This window comes from Esox lucius, chromosome 13 (assembly GCF_011004845.1).
Source record: "Esox lucius isolate fEsoLuc1 chromosome 13, fEsoLuc1.pri, whole genome shotgun sequence".
Lineage (NCBI taxonomy): Eukaryota > Metazoa > Chordata > Actinopteri > Esociformes > Esocidae > Esox > Esox lucius.
In genome coordinates this window covers 24442952-24463795 of record NC_047581.1, presented here as the reverse complement: position 1 = coordinate 24463795, position 20844 = coordinate 24442952, and the positions used below count along the sequence as shown (strand labels likewise).

The 20844-nt window shown below is 42.5% G+C and overlaps 1 protein-coding gene across 8 annotated transcripts; it reads right to left on the bottom strand.

Moving 5' to 3' along the window:
- Positions 1–286: 286 nt before the first annotated feature.
- Positions 287–20800, bottom strand: add2 (adducin 2 (beta)). 8 transcript variants are annotated; one of them, XM_010876623.5, is made up of 17 exons: positions 20415–20800; positions 12279–12490; positions 8560–8707; positions 8285–8436; positions 7887–7967; positions 7426–7575; positions 7089–7232; positions 6743–6841; positions 6280–6456; positions 4925–5170; positions 4148–4261; positions 3961–4047; positions 3682–3750; positions 3340–3466; positions 2126–2194; positions 1627–1660; positions 287–1438 (listed from the first exon to the last, which is right to left on the bottom strand). In XM_010876623.5, coding segments are annotated over exons 2-17 (1863 nt in total). In that variant the 5' UTR covers positions 12444–12490; positions 20415–20800; the 3' UTR covers positions 287–1437. The 8 variants fall into 8 exon arrangements, with proteins under 8 accessions (XP_010874925.1, XP_010874919.1, XP_010874918.1 ...); XM_010876624.5 differs by having other exon boundaries at positions 1325–1438; positions 2126–2191; XM_010876617.5 differs by lacking the exon at positions 1627–1660 and having other exon boundaries at positions 20399–20798.
- Between the last annotated feature and the right edge of the window lie 44 nt (positions 20801–20844).

Genomic DNA, 20844 nt, shown 5'->3' with positions numbered 1-20844 from the left:
GTTATTATTATTATTAAAATAATAAAAGTGTGGAGTATGGTGTAGAAAACAAAATCTATTTACAATGCATTAAACACAGACACAGTAAAATGCAAAAAAGTTCAAAATGGATGTAGACTCTTTATAAACACCATATGTATGTGTTTGTTTATTTGTGTGTGTTTGGGGGGTGCCTTTAGTCAGTTCAGATCAAGTGTTGCGTGTTCAATGGCCTGCAAATAGTAGCATCAGAGTCATATCAGGTACTGTTGTTAGCGTAACAAACAAATAACAGATCAAACCAAACTGAAATCAACTTGATCTTTAATGAAATGGTACAGTTTAACCTTGCAACTTTTCACTTTACATTCTAATATGAAATAAAAATACAATTAAAAAACATATCACACATCAGCATTTTGATAACAGCTACTAATCATAAAAAATAATTACAGCTGTAGAGGTATTTTGTACATATATTTCAAAATAAAATGTGGGTAACGTGGAATGTTTAGTGCCCTTCAGTTGGGTTTCATTTTGCAACATCAAGCAACACATACTTATATCACCGCTTGGTATTAGTGGCATTTATAGCTGTCTGTTAAGTATTGGGTACTACTGTTTTTAAGCATTTCGTTTATTTTTCTTGCTGCTTTTTATGACTTGAATAGTTACTTTGTTTGGAACAACATTTCTGCCAAAAGGAGCACATTTTATACCTGCTTAATTTTACATATACTGCATTTGTGCTCACGTTACTGTTTCATCTATTAAAACCAATAAACATTACCAGACAGGAGAGTGCCTATGAGGACGCATTCATGTTTCATTGCAACATTGGTTTATAAACATATGTCAAGTGCATTGTTTGTTGTCATAAATAGTGGATGCATAATTCAGTTAGTGTTGTGGCTTTTACCTCATTAAGCAATATTGTGAAGTGTTTCAAGTTCATGAGAATAGTGCAGAAATTATAACAGAGTTGTTGCTAAAAGAAACTGAATTAAACTACTCCTATGCACAAAAAACAAGAAATGTTTTGACAGAATATTAAAAAATATATATTGGATAGTATAGAAGCATGTGGACACGAAGATGTGATGAGAGTGACTGAGCCATTCATACAGGAGGAGTGTGTGTTTAACTAGTGGAGTTTGTCATCATGATTTTGTGTCCCTTCAAGTTTCTGCTTTCTCTTTCTGCTCTTTCTGCTCTTTCTTCTTGCTCTTCTTGAGGAATGAGGGGGCCTTGAACTTCTTTTTCTTCTTGGAGGGGGACTTGGAGGGGGACCCATCTGGGGTGTTCCCAGGCTGTTTAGCTGGCGGAGCAGCAGGAGTGCTGGTAGGGGGAGTAGAAGTGTCGTTGGTTGACAAAGCCTTCATCCCTTTCTCCAGCTCCTCTGTGGTCTGTTTCTCCTCTTCTTCTTTCCCGTTCTGAACTGCCGTGGAGTCTGCCTCATCTTGTTGATTTATTATTGAAGTAAAACCAAACAAAGAAAAACATGATCAGACCATTGATGGGTTTGTGTTAGCTGCATGGCACAGTACACAGCAGACATGGCGTGTCATTGCAGTTGTGCCCAACTGAACATGCTTGGTTATTACAGTGCAACAACATCTTACGGTTTGTTTCTCAGTAGTTACTTACTATTGAGACAAGATCTCAGTACCAGAGAGGTGCCCTATGAGTCAGTACAGAGGAACATAGACAAAGACAAACACAGAGGCAGAAGGAGAGTGTACAATAGATATGGAGACAGACGGGCGTCACAAGACAGCGCTGGAATGACACATTTACAACATCCATCACCAACACACACAAAACCATCAGAACTGAAACCCCTTGTTACCCACCAATTGAGCTTACATATTATTGACCACATAACTACACTGTCATCAATGCATGTCCAAGATAGGATTGAAATATTTTGGGAAATATTTCCTATCACCTAGAATGAGACCTCGCTTCCAATGACAGGTTGTGCAATGGGGGCTTTCAATGAGCAGCCAAAGAGGTGGAGACATCAGTACACATATATCCACACATACAGCATAGTGTCATGTAGGAATTAGAGCAGTCCTTCTGTCCTGTACGCGAGGCAAGCGGAGACCACTGTGAGGGTTCAGCAGTGCAGGCAGAGTCTCACCTGAGGTCAGGGCATTGCAGAGGAGAGGGTTGTTGGTGGGGGGCTTCTCGTTCTCCACCTCCTCCCCTACTGAAACAGAGTCCAACAGACAGGGACAGGAGAAAACAAACGGACACCCAGTGTGGGATGAGGAGTATATAGCGCTCATTCTAGTTAGCTGCATGCGAGTGTTGTGAGGCAGTGTGGAGAAGCCAATAAGAAATAGGAAACAAAACACACATTAACAGGACTGAGGTGCCAGTGCTGTGAATATAGAAAGCCAGAGAAATATTAGCCAGTGTAGATGAACAGTAGGATATGCCATAGTTACACAAGGCATTGGAGATACATTTCTATGAATTATTTTGACAGTGACTAAGGGATTGTGTGTAAGGAAACATTAGGCCAGAGAACTGAAACAGGGTGGCCTGTGGGCCAAATTGTGCCTCAAGTGATTTATTTCAGCTACCCACATTTATTGCTAAAAAATGGTAAATCAGTAGATAAATTCATGAATTCAAGAGTTGAATGCCTAAATCCCGCCAGAATGACATGAATGTCCAACAGAACTCTGCATTGGCCTCGCAGCATTGCATTGTGTGGTCCATGAGGATTTACCCAGCATATGAATCAAATTGTATGCTGGGTAATTGCAGTAAACTGCTTAATGGAAATGGCATCAGAGGTTTAATGTTGAAAAATTGTTGCACACATACCCAGATAATGTATGGATTAAATGTTGTGCACAACCCACTATCTTCCTTTTGCGTACATATAACACGGGTTCACACTTCACAATTTCATGCTATGCATACGCCAAAGTCCTTTTTTGCGTGCAGTTGAGACGCGATCTCCTCCCATTAATAATTATGGTGAAGAAATGCAAAATGTAAGTTTTACCTTTACTCTTTGACGTTCTTTCAAGAAAAAAGTAAATCTTCGCCTTTTAAACGAATCGTCAATCTTCGGGAAATCCGAGCCTCGATGATGGTGACCTCAAATAGCTTTAAGTTGGTGCGTGTCAATGATACAAACTTATTCACCATAATTATTAAAATGGAGATTGCGTCTCAATTGCACGTAAAAAAGGACTTTGGCGTATGCATAGCACAAATTGTGGAGTGTGAACCTGTGTTATATGTACACAAAAGGAAGATAGTGGGTTGGTTGTGCAATGATGCTGTAGGTGTGATCAAGGCATATATCAAGGATAGGTTGAAAAAGCCTTTACTTACCATCTGTCTGACCTTCTGCTTTCCTCTGCACCTCTTTGCGGTACTCTTCCAGCTCTTTATCGGTCAGCTGATTAAATGGGTTGGGGGTCTCTGGCTCAAGTTTTCCAAGTTCTGCTGGGTCTGGAGACTAGGATCAAAATGAAAAGAGAAGCATAATACAACTGTTCTGGTTTGAATAATTATTGTTGAATGTCTCATTTACATTTTACAGTTGAATGATAATTGGCCAGTAAAGTTGAATCTTGCAGTATCTTCAAAGTTTTCTTTATGTTTGCACCAAGAAGAGCTGATGTCCTCATGGTTAATGATTTCCCTCACAGGCTGCCTTGTTCATTTGTTTACCTTTACTTTGTTGTTATGGTTGACTGAGAGCACACTCTTTTTTACAGCAACATGCAGTTTTTTCTGGACCTGGGGGGGTGCAGGGTGGAAGGTGAGGGATGAATGAATGGATGATATAATGCAAGGCAAGGGTGTGGGGATGATTAATGGAGACGGTTAAGTGGCCAAAGCAGCTCCTGCATCTGGGTTAAATTAATGGGGTTAACACCAAGACCATAGGGTCTCAATTATACAAAGACAAAAACACAGATCATCAAATAAAAACAGGACAAAACGTACCGGTGGACTATCTCCCGTTATAACACTGGCTAGTACTTGGGACTGGGGTCCTGCTGTCTTTGTATCCTGTCGATTCTGCTGACGAATCTGGAGATAAACACCATCAACAACCAGAAAGGCTGAGAAAAAGAAACGGTAGCCCATGCTGGGATGTCATAGGTCACTGAGAGAAGAAAATATGATGTACCTTGTTTCGTGTTTCCAGCACCTCTTGAGGGTTGGTAAACAGAGGTACAAACTGGTTTGAGTTCTCAATTTTGATGGCCCCACTGCCTTGTTGCATTTCCTCGGTCTTCAACCACTGAGGAAGGATCGACAGATAACAGTGACAGGTGACAGTGTTGTATTTTCTTTGACAAAACCAAATGCAAAAACTTAATGATATATAAGAAATGGCAAAGGGGTGGTCAATACATTTCTTAGATTACAGCCTTCTGATCCAGTAAATCACTCTTAGCCTTTTGAATTTGAACGCATGTTTTGCTGATATCAAGAAACAACCCTGGGCATTATTTTCAATTGTGTTCTCAGAAACATGAAGAAACCCCATTTTCACCCACAAGAGGGCAGACTCAGCACTGCAGTAATCAAGGTGCACTGGGCTTTCCCCTGCAATGCAGAGGACAGGAGAAAGAAAGGGTAGGAGACACATTGGAGGAGAGAGACAGGCTGGGAGAGAGAGGGGAGATCTAGACTCCACCCCCTGTCTGGCATTGTTCTCTCTGAAAGGGCTCCTTTGCTGGAGCTCTCTACTGCCACCTCTCTCCCTGGGGTACCACGGCAAACAGACACTTTTGAATGTATTCACACACCACACACACGTTGCAACTGCAACCATGAATTTTCCACACACGCCTTCCTATTAATGACTGTTCACTAAAAACGCCTTTGTTGAATAAGTAACATAGTAAATATGGGAAGTTAAATCAACCATGTTAACGTGAAACGGTCCTCAGGCACTCACTGTGGTGCGCTGGTGTCCAGGGCTGGCTTGGTCCTGGTTCACCCTCAGGTAGGAGTTGGGGGTGTTGAGCCAGCGGGTCTTCTCCTGCTGCTGTCGCTGGGCATAGGGGTGCTGGCGGGGTAACGGGTGCACCCCCTCCTCCTCAAACTGAAAGGAGTGGACTGTGGCTGGGACCTCCACCTCTCTCCGAGTCCTGGAGCGCTCCAGCAGCACCGGGAAGCGGTAGGCGTAGCCTGTACGGTAACCCTGGAGGGTTGGGAGAGGACTTCATTTATTCAGGTAAGTCATTGACAAGACAATTTCATATCATATTATAGAGAATTTCATGTCAATTTCATGTCTTATTTTCATATTGAAGTACTGCATGCGTGCAGTTTGCAAATGTATTAAATACTGAAGAGCTTCTCCTAAATTACTTAAATGTCAATGTGTGTATTGGATTTCAATGCATGTGCTGTTGAATTCAAGTGGCTTCATGAGATTCCATGTAGTGCATGCATATCAGCATGTTCACTCAACTAATATTGTATGCTTTTTTTGCCGGACTGCGTAAGCGGAGCCGGCAAAGAAGAGCGAATCTGTCTGTCTGTCTGTCTGACTGGCTAGGTGGCTGGCTGGCTGACTGACTGAACTAAACTTTTTAAATTGCGTAGTGGTTTGAGAAGCGAACCTGTAAACTACAGGTCTCAAGTTTGTATATCCTCGCAGGCGAGGATATAGACAAAAACTTTGCTGGCTAAAACCGTCAGTATCTACATTATCGTAAAAATAAAACAGTTTACGGTAATATTGCGACTGTTTCTGTTGGATTTTCGATCAGCGTTTTGGTCAGGATAGACAAACACATTTGCTGGCTACAACATACATTAGTTACGTTATAGTAAGCCCTAACTTAAAATGTATGGGGTTATATTGCGACTGTTTCTGGCATGATAAAGTTAATCTTCAGTCTCGCTAGCAATTGCTCAATTCTTATGATTATTCCTAGGAAGTTAGTAGATACCAGTAAGCCTATTACTGGCTAACACGGTGTTAAAACAGCCAGTGACAAACGCCATACAAAGACGCTATTTGTGGTGGAGGTAAACTTAGTAAGAAACGATAGTCAGTTTAACTGTATCAATGTCATTCACGAATGGCCAATTACCTATTAAAACGGCCAGTGGCAAAAGCAGATTTGTTCAGGATAGAGACAAGAGGCTATACTGACACCCAGCAAATGTACTGCGTAGTGTAGTGGTTAACGACACAGCCTTTCCTGTGGACGACCCGGGTTTGAATCTCAAGATAGCAACATTTTCTATTGCGGGCCGGCTGAACTAGGTTTCTTGTTAAAAAGTCGAAAAAAATCTTACCAGGTTGTCCAGGGTCCTCATGAGAGCCTCAAATTCATGCTCTCCAAGCCGACTCTTGGTCAGGGGGCCAAAGGTGGATCCGGCCCAGCCCACAGTCCCGGCAGCATTGGGTTTGTGGACGGAGCGATCGAGCATGATCAGGTTCTGCTCCCCTCCGGCGCTGCACAATGCTGACACCTGTCAGCACAACAAAGGATTGCAGCCATTGCGGTACCTCTGGGAATTGGCCTGTGTATAGCTACAGCACTGCACAGACAGGACAGTTACAGTAAGGGTAAGGCAAGGGCAAGCACTCAGGCATGAAATGGGCCAATCTGTGTATGCACCCTCTTGCCTGTTCTATCTTTCTCTCACACAAAGCCACTGAGTTATGAGTCTGACAGTTCTCCCTCCCTCAGTGTCCCCATCGCCTCTGGCACAGAGGATCAGGCTAGGAGGGGTGTCAGTATGTGAGTTTCAGTACCTGTATCTGACAGGCAGCCTGGATGTGATAGATGGTGTAGAAAGCCTCCTCAACGGAGTCCCCCAGGGCCACAACGCCATGGTTCCGAAGCACCAGCACCTTCGAGTAAAGAATTACTTCAGCAGGAGGAAAGAAACACCTCCAGTCCAACCCCTATTTTGTCTTAGCACACTCCTTCTTCGGCATCTGTCATTTCTTCCTGTTTCTGCAACACTTTTATCACCATTCTGATTGTTTTACTAATAAATCAAATATGTTTAAATGTCTCTCAAACAGAGAAACAGTACAATCAGAAGCAAACTGCTTTCCTGTCAAGTTAACCATGGTTTTGCCATAATGTTGTCACCTTGCAGGTGGGCCCAAGGCTCTTCTGCAGCGCCACTCTGTCCTCCTCGTCCTCCATCAGACCATTATAGTTGTAATAAGCTACCTCACCAACCAGCAGAGCCTCATGGGACAGTGGCAGGAGGCCATACTTCATGGCTGACACCTGCACAGAGAAAGCATTAGTTCCCATTCTGGAATGTCAGATTTGACTGGGTTTTCCAATACTTGTCATCATTAACTTTGAAAAATACCAATATATTTTACTGAACTGATCTCTGGCCCTTTTAGCAAAAGGTTCCAGACTAATAAGAAATATGTAGATATGACCCGGTCTCCGTGTTCTGCGTGTGACTCACGGCGGCTGTAGCAGGGGTGTGGAGATGCAGCAGACAGCGTACGTCGGGTCGGGTGGAGTAGATAGCTGAGTGGAGGCTGAAGGAATCGAGGTCAATCCCAAGCGTGGTGCTCCCTCTTTCCACCACCTCCCCCAGGATGTTCACCTTTACCTGGGAGGACAACAACACCGACCACTCACTAGCATCAACATTCAGGTCAAATTCGTCATTTGTATATGACAATTCTTATGGTTTATGCATAAAAATATCATGTTTAACTTTCAAAGTTCTTGCCAAAGGACTTCTGTGATACTACGTTTCAGTTAGCTGACGGAACCAAGTGTATTTGTCTCCACTCATAAAAAGTACTGTATATATAGTATTAGCAGCTAAACTCAAACATGGATCTGGCTAATTTTATGAAAATCCACAGCAAGAAGAGATGTGTGATTGTGGAGCAGCATTCGTAGTAGGTAACACACCAGGCTAGAAGCAGTGACCTCCCCATAGGCCAAGCCATCAGGCAAAACCAGGAAGTGCTCCTGCTCCTTACTGACACGTAGCTGAAACAAAACACACATGCAGCGGTCAGATATCAAACTTTACAAATAGGGACTCAGATGAAATGGAAAGAAAAATAGATACGACTAAAAAAACTAGTGGTAAAAATAGAACATTCAGTGCGAGAGAACACAATGAAACCCTTTAAAAACATGTTACATAACCTTCAAAACATGAAGTTTACCCTCATGGACATCAACATGTGTCTTTTGATAGTACACTATGTGGCGTGGTTAAAATACTGTGGAGCTCTAAAAGAAGAGGATTGAAGAATGACAGGCAGAAAGACGGAAGGCATCAGCCAAGCAGGTGCACTCACGGTGAGGCAGGTGTGGCTGAGCTGGGCCCAGCCATAGAGATCCAGCAGGCGGTGCACGCTGGCCAGTTTACAGCGCATCAGTCTCTCTCCCTTCACCATGCCGCTGGGCTCTAAACCATGCAGGTCATTGATGGGTGTCACCATCATCATGCCTACAAAGACAAACAGGCAGTAGCATGTCACAGAACTTTATTTGGTTTACAATTACGAAGGTGAAAGTTAATTCTGGGCCTTTCGCATTCACGGGCGCATGTGTGCTTGCTCCTACACAGTACCTGTATTGGAGGGGGAGGCGGTCAGTGCTGCTGCGGAGCCATGGGATGCCATGTAGTCAGCCAGCTGCCTCAGAGCCCAGAGATTGGAGCTGCTGCCTCCCTTCTTCATCTGTTCCTGGATCAGAACATCTAGTTCTTCACGGAAAGACTAGACACAAAAAACACATATGCACACAATAAATGCTTCATCCGAATCCATACATCATTAAATACAAGGTATTTAGATATCTTGACACCTATGTAAACAATTAGCCCATGACCACAAATGCAGGGCAGACCTTTCCTAGCCGCTTCAACCTTATAGGCCTCCAATCAGAAGGCCACATACTGTAAGCCAATGAACACAGTCAAGACTCAGCATTGCAACGTTGCACTGAAAACCAAGACTTTTTAGGCATAAAAGGGGGTGCTGATATTTAAGAAGCAAATAACAGGATAAAATACTGGGAAAGAAGGGCCTATCTGTGGACTTGTAGTGTTGAACTATGACACAGTAGAAGTAAACAAGGAACGGATAAAGATAGAGTTAGGCCAGGATATATTTTCATACTTCTGGCTCTGTATGCCACCACAATGAATTTGAAATGAAACAACTGAGATGCATTTGAAGTGCAGACTTTCAGCTTTAATGCAAGGGTTTGAACAAAAATATTGTATGAAACTTTTAGGAATTGCAACCATTTTCACACACAGTCCCCTTATTCTGAGGCTCAAATGTAATTGGACAAATTAACATTTGATAAATAAAATTTTCATTTTTAATACTTTGTCAAGAATCCTTTGCAGGCAATGACTGCTTGAAGTCTGGAACGCATGGACATCACCAAACGCTGGGTTTCCTCCTTTGTGATGCTTTGCCAGGACTTTACTGCAGCTGTCTTCAGTTGTGGTTGTTCATGTGTCTTTCTGTCTTCAGGAAGTGAAATGTATGCTTGATTGGGTTGAGATCAGGTGATTGACTTATTGCAGAATATTCCACTTCTTTGCCTTAAAAAAACTCCTGGATTGCTTTCGCAGTCATTGTCCATCTGTAAAGTGAAGCGCCGTCCAATCAACTTTGCTAAATTTGGCTGAATCTGAGCAGAAAATATATCCCTGTACACTTCAGAATTCATCTGTCTGCTTCTGTCTTCTGTCACATCATCAATAAACACTAGATGTTTTTTGGCAGTCTAATCTTGCAAAAAATTATCTGGCCTCTTGAGGCTTATGAATGGTATACACCTTGTGGTGAACCCTCTGTATTTGCTCTCGTTAAGTCATCTCTTCATGGTAGACTTGGATAATAATCTGCCTACCTCCTGGAGAGTGTTCTTCACTTGGCTGGATGTTGTGAAGGGGTTTCTTTACCATGAAAAGGATCCTACGATCACCCACCACTGTTGTCTTCCATGGATGTCCAGGCGTTTCTGTGGTGCAGTGCTCACCAGTGCATTCATTTTTTCTCAGAATGTACCAAACTGTTGATTTGGCCACTCCTAATGTTATTGCTATCTCTTTGATGTTTCACTTGAACTGAGAGGTCCTTTGACCGCATATTCTGGGTTCACAGCAACAGCTTCCAAATGCGAATGCCACACCTGGAATCAACTCCAGAATTTTCACCTAATTAACAGATGAAAATAATGAAGGAATACCCCTCACCTGTCCATGAAACCGCTTTTGAGTGAATTCAGTCCCTTGAAAAAAAGGGGGCTACATATTAAAAAGCGGTAATTCCTAAACCGTTCCTCCAATTTGTATGTGAATACACTCAAATTAAAGCTGAGACTGCACTTTAAGCCGATAATAACAAAACTTGTGTCAGTGTTTATTTTTTTCCGGACCTAACTGTATATTTATTTGTTTTCTGTTTTTCTTTCTCTAATCAGGTAGGGTGGGATCATGGGATGGAATAAGAAATGGAAGCCAGTGGAGTATATGAAGGAGCGGGGTGACATGAAAGGATTTGGGGAAGATTGAACGCCAGACAGGTTTCACTGTTCTGGGTAAGCTGCAGGGGTTTGATGGCGGAAGCAGGGAGTCCATCCAACACTGAGTTGTAGCAGTCCAGAAGTGAGTTGACAAGTGTCTGTGTGAGGTAATGTTGTAGTCTATGAACAATAGAACGTGGCTTCAGGTCATCTGGGAGATTTGTTTAGTTTTGTCCTCGATTTCCTCGTCCTTTTCATAAGCTGCCAGCAGTCATGTTCTATTAGTGAGTCACTAAACCAGTGAGGAGAGGGCCAAGCCAGCCAGGAGGAAGGGGGACAGTGATTCATAGATTGTGGAGAGGGAGGGGAGTAGTATTGAAGAGGCAGAAGCAGCAGACAAAAGGGAGATGGATTTAGCAGATCGGAGTAATCACAGAGAGCAGTAGGGTCGAGAGAATGAAGATTGCAAAAGCGCATGACCTTCTGGACAGAGAATGAGAGGGTAGGATTGGAGGAGAGACAAGAAGAAATGGAGACGGGGTAGTGGTCAGGGACTTGGAAGGGGGCAGCATGGTGAGGCAGGTAGATGAAAGGTTGAAGTCGCCAAGTAAAAAGAGTAGTGAGCCATCGCCAGGAAAAAGCACCTGCTGGAGAATAGATAACAAAAATGATAAGCTTGAATAGACCAAGATGATTCACCCTGTGCCACCACGATATGACGAGCAAACATCTTGAACTACTGTAAAACACAGTCAGATTAGAGAATCCACTCCCTATTCAATACATGTAACAGTTATTAAAACAATGACTAATTGTCCTGGCCTTGCATATAGCTGATAATCAGTTAGCAGTAATGCGTGAGCAGTCACCCACTGACAGAGAAAACACTGACCCTAGGTAGAAGAATAAGTATATGTTCTTAGAAAACTTGCCTGGTCCAGTAGTGGGAAGGTTCTGGCTAACTGCTTAATCATTAAATCATTGAATTTTGTAAGTTCAGCCAGTGGGTTGGTCAATCCAGAAAAAAATACTAAACTATTTTCAGCTTAGGGAGATAACAGCATGTGTGTTACAGCATACAGTCAGTCTCTCACAACTGAACAGTTTTCTTTAATTAATTGTGCGATGAGCTCACTGGCAAAGACATTTTGAATATTTGCTAGATCCACCTCTCATATCCTCAGGAAGCATCATTGTATACACATGGCCAAGCCCACCAGCAACATGAAATGTACTGTAAGTCCATGCCTAGTGTACATTTTGTAATGAAAGTCAAATGTCATTGATTCACTCATAAAGTAAATTACACACACACATAATAGTTCCTAGAGCTGACCGAAAAAACATTATGCGTCCACATAAAAGGCATTCAAGCCCGAGGCACCTCGGTTCATCTAAAATGTGGGCCTAATCTAACACAATTCCTTGGTGCTGTCCACTGGCTCTCCACTCTCCCTTGCTTCTGTATGCCTTGAATGCTCCCGCTCTCAATAGCCACACACACTATGACGGAGGCTCCCATCTGCAGCCGCAGCTGTCAAGTGGTGATTCAGAGCAGATTAACCCTGAGCTGGGGAGATAATCATATCTTTGGAGATGTAATGAGGGGGAGGGAGAGTGCAGGACAGAGGGATTGGACGCAAGGTGGCCAGGGAAGGGTGGAATAAAGCTGTGCCATGATGGAATGAGCAGGAGGGCAGGACAGAGCGACAGAGGGATCTCGGGTAAATGTTCACCTCAACACGCATGCAAGATCCCACACAGAGCCATTACACACACACACACACCCCAGAGAGTGCCACTCACCGGGCTCTGCAGTAGGCTGGAGAGACGTTTCTTATGTTGGGGCCCAGACGAGCCAGGTGTGGAGTGCTGTGGGGACACAAGGGCCTCGAGGACCCCGTCGCTGGGGGCCCCATCGCTGGGGCTTCGCAGCACAGGCATGTCCTTATGGGTGGGCGAGGTGGTCATCTTCTACTGTTCACAAGGGGGTACCACAGGACGAGCGGTGGAGATCGCTGGGAAGACCAGAAAGGGGAGAAATATTCATTACTGTTTCAACAGTTAAATATACATTTTCAAACTGCCTTTTAATTTATGCATCGACTGTATTTATTGATGTTAATACTCCAATGTACTGTAGTTTTCCACTACAGCCATATCCGTCAACATAGACTTACACATAAGCACAGAAACATAGGAGCTTTCCTGCCAACGCTGGGGATGAGTTAATCCACAGAGTAAACCCCATGTGTGCTGTAGACTAGCTGTAGGAACCAGTGGCGAAAATCACGAGCAGCAACAGCTAAGACACCAGCATTAAAACAGCCACCAATAAGCAGTCGACGCAAACATACAGGGCAAGTAATTGGAGAACCAGAAGAGTTGTTGTTAAGGTTTTCAAAAATAGCCAACAACCAATCCTCCCCAGTGCAAACACAAACACACAGATCTGCTGAAAGCAGATAAGACCCCAAACATGCAACGCCCTCTCACATGTGCTAACTGACACAAATGTAACTGGATTAACCACATTAAGCTAATAACATCATAACATTTTTTGTAATCATCACGTATCTGTACTGCTAAATATATAGATAAACAAACACTGTTCAAAGGTGAATATTTGAAATACAAATAATGCTAATTCATAATTTGATAGAACTATCGTTTACATATGAATTGTGAATGTCAGAACATGCACTTTGTGTTGGTAGAACATTCTAGCATGTAAACACCCTCTTAATTCCTCCTCTCTAACGCATTCACTTATTCCATCCCAGTTCAAAAACAGCTCTATCACTCCAGAAAATACTTAGACAGATCACAGTGCTCTATTGCTCCCAGGCACTTAGCCTTATTTCAAAAACTGCTCTATCACACTACATTTCTATTCAGTTGCACTTGTCATTTGTTTAGCATCTGAGCTGTACACACAACCATGTCACTCCCATCCAGCAGGCCGATACATCTATGAACACCAATGAAGGACATATAATAGCATGGGTAAGCTGCTCAACACAAGCTTTTATTCAAAGGACTTTTCTCATGGCTGTAAAAACATTAATAAGCCTTTGTACACAAAGACAGACTTGTGCATTACTATGGTCTAAAATCAAGCTGCTACTAGCTATGGTTCTTCTCCTGTACTTATACAATCAAATTCAGGTTGATTCTTCAGCTGAATTTTATACACTGTAAACCCACCATTAACTGTGTTTTTATCGAGGCAGAAATAGGAATGGATGTTTAACAGTCTCCTGCTGCAGGCCTGACACAGTTCTCTGTTCATTCTGTGCTGTGTTTAAGTGTCTGCATCCCATCCCAAATGCCATCCTATTCCTATATGGTTCTGGTGAAAGGAAGTGCAATATTTAGGGAACAGGGGTCTATTTGCACCACACACTGTGTCAGAGATGTCTGGCTCTTTGTTTGTCACTGAAAGGGGGGGACATTTTCTAAGGGTGGAGCAGCAGACAACTCTATCTCCGGGGAGGGCTATAATGACTGGGGCCTCATGGAGGTCTGGCTCCAGTTTATATCCATTACCTCCTGCAGTACTACTTATTTCACCACCTGCTCCCCATTATAAAAGCTAGGCCATCATCTGATCTCAAGGAATGAGGAAAGGGCAGCCCTCACACAAAAAAATGTCTTAAGTTCACCCATCTCTCCTGCTGCTGCTGGGTGATGATGCTGACCTCTGCCAGCCCAGATTAATACCTGGGTTAATGTGAGTGCATGCTTACATGCATTTGTTGATTAGTGTATATGTTTTAACCGCAATATATGGCAAAAGGTTATTTCTCTTAATTCTGAGTGAGTGAATAATAGTACAGCTACATATGTGTCCATTTATTTCTCTGTCCAGGCTCATTAGGTCGAAGCAAGCAAGTTGGTTTATTTAAATAGCACAATTCATACATAGAAGCAACTTAATGTGCTTTACAAAGAAAAAGAAAAACTATAATAACAACAGCATAAAAACAAATACTCAAATGAAAACATCAAAACAACATCATAATAAGAAAACATAGAATAAGAAAATAGAAGTAGAATAAAAACAGGATAAAAACATAGGAAGCTGTAAAAGCTGTAAGGCTAAACAGTGCGGTTAAGTTTAAGTGCTCAGTCACAGGCGCGTGAAAAGAGAAGTGTTTTCAACCTGGATTTAAAAATGTATACGTTTAGGGCACGTCTAAGATCTTCTTGTAGTTAATTCCAGTTGTGTACAGCATAACTGCTAAACGCAGCTTGACCATGTTTAGTTGGGCTCTGGGCTCTACTAGCTGACCTGTGTTCATGGATCTAAGAGCCCTGCTCGGTTTATATTCTTGAAACATATCAGAAACGTATTGGGGGCCTAAACCATTCAGTGATTTATAAACTAAAAGCACCACTTTAAGATATTTTCTGTAACTGACTGGAAGCCATTGCAAAGATTCTCTTGGCCCTGGTTAACATTCTAGCAGCAGCATGCTGAATGAGCAGCAGCTGTTATACAGTCTTTTTGGGGAGTCCAGTTAAGACCCCATTACAGTAGTCAACCCTACTAGAATGGAATGCTCCTCTTGGTCATTTTGGGCCACCAAGCCCTTGACTCTGGCTATATTCTTAGATGACAGAATGCTGTTTTGAAAGAGAGAAAGTGCAGTTAACATTAGTAGATAACTACACTGCTCAATAAAATTAAGGGAACACTGAAATCAGGTCTCGATGAACAAAATACATTACAGATCAAAATCTTTATTGTACATTATGTAATTAATTGAGAACAAAATGACTTAATCAATGGACACCAAAATCACCTAACGATTGAGGGTTGGATTCAAACTCACCGAAAATCCAAGTAAACAATTGAAATCACAGGCTTTTCCAACTTACATGAATTTCATCACAGCAACTCATAATGTGACTCAGTAGTGTGTATGGGCCAAAGTGCCTGTATACACTCCCAACAACGTCTGGGCATGCTCCTGATGAGACGATGGATGGTGTCCTGGGGGATCTCCTCCTAGACCTGGATCAGGGCATCAGGGAGTTCCTGGACTGTGTGTGGCGCTACTTTGCAGCATTGGACGCACCGGTACAACACTGAGTTGTAGCAGTCCAGAAGTGAGTTGATGATGTAGCAGGCAGTGTAATGTTCACCACAGCATCTCCAGAGTCTTTCACATGGGTCACCTGTGCTTAGTGTGAAACTGCTCTCATCTGTGGAGAGAATGGGGCGCCAATGGCGTCCCTGCCAATTCTGGTGTTCTCTGGCGAATACCAATCGAGCAGCACAGTGCTGGGCTGAGCACAGGTCCCACTAGAGGACATCGGGCACTCATGGAGTCGCTTTCTGACAGTGGTCAGAAACATGCACGCCGGTAGCCGCTGGAGGTCATTTTGTATTGCTCTGGCAGTGCTTCTCCTGTTCCTCCTCACACAAAGTTGCAGATACTGGCCCTTCTGCTGGGATACAGATACAGATACTGTTGCCCTTGTATGGCCCTGCCCAGCTCTCCTCATGTAACGGCCCTTCTCCTGGTCTCTCCTCCATGCTCTTGAGACTGTACTGGGGGACACGGCAAACCTTCTTGTGACATCACGTACGGATGTGCCATCCTGGAGGAGCTGGACCACATGTGCAACCTGAACAGGCTGCAGGTACCGCCTCATGTTACCAGTAATGACAAGGAAATTAGCAAAACTGAAAAGAATCAGTCAGGAAGAATAAAGAGAGAGACATTGTCTGTGGCCACCACCTGCAAAACCATTCCCTTTTTTGGGGTTATCTTGCTGTTGCCTCTCCAGTGCACCTGTTGTCACTTTCATTTGCACCAAAACAGGTGACATCGATTCACAATTGCTTATGCTTCCTAACTGGACAGATTGATATGCCTGGAGTTTAACTGACTGGTGTGATACTGTGTTGACTGTGTTCCCTTCTTTTTAGCAGTGTATTTTAAAACAAATAGCATTGATTCCCATGCATCCATGCGTTTACACAGTTGTCACTAGCGTACATACACTCACCTAAAGGATTATTAGGAACACCATACTAATACTGTGTTTGACCCACTTTCGCCTTCAGAACTGCCTTAATTCTATGTGGCATTGATTCAACAAGGTGCTGAAAGCATTCTTTTGAAATGTTGGCCCATATTGATAGGATAGCATCTTGCAGTTGATGGAGATTTGTGGGATGCACATCCAGGGCACGAAGCTCCCGTTCCACCACATCCCAAAGATGCTCTATTGGGTTGAGATCTGGTGACTGTGGGGGCCATTTCAGTACAGTCAACTCATTGTCATGTTCAAGAAAACAATTTGAAATGATTCGAGCTGTGACATCTTGCATTATCCTGTTGGAATTATCCATTATCCATCAGAGGATACATGGTGCATGGTCGTCATAAAGGGATGGACATGGTCAGAAACAATGCTCAGGTAGGCCGTGGCATTTAAACAATGCCCAATTGGCACTAAGGGGCCTAAAGTGTGCCAAGAAAACATCCCCCACACCATTACACCACCAGCATGCACAGTGGTAACAGGGCATGATGGATCCATGTTCTCATTCTGTTTATGCCAAATTCTGACTCTGCCATCTGAATGTCTCAACAGAAATCGAGACTCATCAGACCAGGCAACATTCTTCCAGTCTTCAACTGTCCAATTTTGGTGAGCTTGTGCAAATTGTAGCCCATCCGCCTCAAGGTTGTGCATGTTCTGGCTTCACAAATGCTTTGCTGCATACCTCGGTTGTAACAAGTGGTTATTTCAGTCAAAGTTGCTCTTCTATCAGCTTGAATCAGTCGGCCCATTCTCCTCTGACCTCTAGCATCAACAAGGCATTTTCGCCCACAGGACTGCCGCATACTGGATGTTTTTCCCTTTTAACACCGTTCCTTGTAAACCATAGAAATGGTTGTGCGTGAAAATCCCAGTAACTGAGCAGAGTGTGAAATACTCAGACCGGCCCGTCTGGCACCAACAACCATGCCACGCTCAAAATTGCTTAAATCACCTTTCTTTCCCATTCTGACATTCAGTTTGGAGTTCAGGAGATTGTCTTGACCAGGACCACACCCCTAAATGCATTGAAGCAACTGCCATGTGATTGGTTGATTAGATAATTGCATTAATGAGACATTGAACAGGTGTTCCTAATAATCCTTTAGGTGAGTGTACATATTAATAATCAGTCATTAGAATTTCAGACACATTTAAGTAAATGCCATTCTGTGTCTGAAGTCTGTCATGTTCAATGTTTTGCATGGACCCAAGGAAGAATAGCTGCAGCTTTTGGTTGTAGTTAATGAGAAGTCTTAAAAAATCCCTCAATACATCTCAGGTAGAAAATTATTTAAAAACTTAGTCAACATATTCCTGCACACATTCAAGCATATCATCAATGATTCAGCAACACTTTGTTTTTCCCTTTTGAGCAGTTGAGGACAGTTAACATTATAAAAGATCCCTTGAATAATATAAGTTGTCCCGTCTTCTGCGCACTACGCCTTTTTAATTATGCAGATGATTTAAGAGCAGCCTCTAACAGAGCAGACACTGACAGGAAAAAAGAAGGGACACACATTTGTGATTGGTTAGACACATACATTATGTAACACGATCCGGGTAAATGGTTTCATGCTCCGCTGAATCAGCTGGATAGATTGCTAAAGTGGACATAGAAAATCATTGAAGGAAATCTGTTGACACAGCATCTAAGCACATGAAAAGATTCAAAAAAGACTAAGAGAATATTATGATGTTCATTAACTGCTCACTATTAATACTTAGGAACTATAGAAAATCAATGATGATTGGCCATCATCAACACCAATGGTTGTCATGTACCACCTAAGTGAGAACCACACATTGTGGAGGGCAAAGAACATTCAGAACAATCATCTGAACAGTTCAGTTAAACAACTCCCGTGTTGACATTGCTATATAAATTAATAGCAGTCTAAAAAAATAAGAATGGAGTTTAACAAAAGGTATGGCACAGTAGGGTCTGACTGCCTTTAGTACTTTACTGGATAAAGTAACAGGAAACATAATGCATTTCTCCAGACAGTGACTCCACTTCTCTTATATCGCTCTTCCTTCCTCTTCAACCATTAGCTCGCCATGCGTTATTGATTTTCTGACTTCATAAAGATAATGTTTACGGTAAGTATTACATCTGGAACATAAGGGGCCAGTTTCACAGACAGAGATTAAGCTTAGTCTAGGGGAAAAAAAATATATAAATAAAAATGTACAATCAAGATCATTGGAATCTCCAAATGACTAGGCGTAATCGGTGTCTGTGAAGCCAGCCTCTTATGTTCCAGATGTAATGCTTACCTTAAATTTTCTTTATGAAGTAGGATATTAAATACAAAGTCAGATATTAAATAGTGTATAATAATGGTAAAAAAAACAAAGTCGCCTGAGAACACATTTTCATTTGTAGCCACTACTTGAACGCAATTAGCGTTAACTGCTGTGCTCCGATAGAATTACTGAATTTTCACCTAGTCAACCCTGAAATGTTAACTTTGTATTTCTTTGCAATGGAATATATTCAATAGCAGGAAAACATGTTAATCTTGTAATTCCTCTGTAGTCAGCATTAGTTTTGTAAAATGCCCTCCTATACAGTTGAGGAATGTTATGGAACAGACCTAATCTACTAATGTCATCCTTGGCATCTAAGGACAGATCAAATAGGATACATTAAGATCAGAGTTTCTAGAAACTAATCCTCAACAGTGTCCAAGATGTGTGTGGGTCAGCTAGGGAAACAGGATTTTTCCCAGAGTATAAAAGGGCTTGTGACATGAACAAATGCTGGGTGCTTGTCTGGTCTAGAAACAACCACAAGAGTCTTCCCTTTATGGATGAAATCATGTGAAATGTATGAAGTGTTAAGTGTAACAAGCATGAGAAGAGACTTCACGTAACTACTTAGTAGTAGGCTATTGACAAACAAATATGAAAAGCCATTTGATAATTAGAGCTTAGCTCTGTTCAAAACAAATTAACATATCTGAACAGAGAAATGCATTGTGGTGGTGACGATTCAAGTGACTGCTCAATAAATAGACCTTTTTTTGTCGGTCTAGTTCCTCGGTGACAGCATCCAGCAACACAAATTGTATTCCTACGGCAGCTCCCTCATGCTGCCGCCCCATGGCCCCTGCACTGCTGCCTAGCAACCATGCGAGCAGCCCTGCATCATCAGCACCAAAGCAGCATTTGCTGTGCGTGACTGATCCAGCCCTGCCTGCCAGGAAGATCTAAACTAATGGCCACCCGCAATACCGAGATGCAACGGCCTCGGTGGTAGTACCCAGCGCCGTAAGGACCGCCAGAACAATGCATTATATCCTGACTACACCGACCATCTGGTTAGTAGTGAAACGTCCAGCGCCCAAAAGATAAAAAAAAAAAAAAAGATTCAATACGGTACTACTGATACAATCCAACTTACGGTTGAAAACTAGCGCATCAAGCATAGTAGACAAAAACGTAACAGTACCACCACGGAGTAAGTACGCTTAAAGCAACGCATTTCCAAAACAAATGTTTAGACACACAATCCATAAATTAAAGGCCACCATGTCCTGTAGCTTAACAGACAGCTGGTAATGATTAGCAGGCCAATAACGATGTAGGCCATAGTCGGCAGCACAGAAGGAAACGGTGGCTTTGCTAGACCATTAAAACCAGTCCATAATAATTTTAAATATAAACGTTAAGGTAGAAGACGATAATATGTTCTGCACGTTACTGCCTGGTCACAACACTGTTTAGCATGTATCACACCATTATCAGAAAGTCTACTTTAATTGCGGAACAATATTACCAAATTGATGTAATGCCCAATAACGCGTCGATAGGTTAAATCGGGCTCTCTTTTTGAAAAATAATATCAGGTATCCTACCTTATTCAGCGCTTACCTCAATGCATTCTCCGCGCCTTGTCCTTGTGGATGGGTGTCACCCTATGCCTTAGAAATTAAATCTCGAACACGATCAAAACCGAATATAAAATACAGCACTAATGCTTATAGCCTAAGGTGATTTCTTTACGTCTGCCTATTCGGCTGCCGCCTGGTGTATATCATCGCTGTTTTTCATCGTTGTACGCGCAAAGACCTGCCACGCCTGCCCACACTCAAACACCCTGACCTCAGTCTTCAGCACGATTCTAACACCGCCTGCGTTCACAATTCTACAGAAATGTTTCGCAGGCAAATAAATCGATAGCATAAACTTAAGAACGTTCAGCTCGGCATTTAATGTACATTTGGTGACCACCAGACCAATGTGTTTATTGCTTTGTCTTATCGCAACAAAGATTTAGAATTGTAAAAATATTGAATATCTG

Bases quoted from the DNA above. Each gene is read 5' to 3' on its own strand.
- add2 (XM_010876617.5), bottom strand. From the start codon at position 12,443: ATGACCACCTCGCCCACCCATAAGGACATGCCTGTGCTGCGAAGCCCC. The intron at 8,708-12,278 runs GTGAGTGGCACT...TTTTGTGTCTAG, and splicing joins CCAGCCTACTGCAGAGCCCG to TCTTTCCGTGAAGAACTAGA. The intron at 5,171-6,279 runs GTAAGATTTTTT...CCAACCCTCCAG, and splicing joins TGAGGACCCTGGACAACCTG to GGTTACCGTACAGGCTACGC.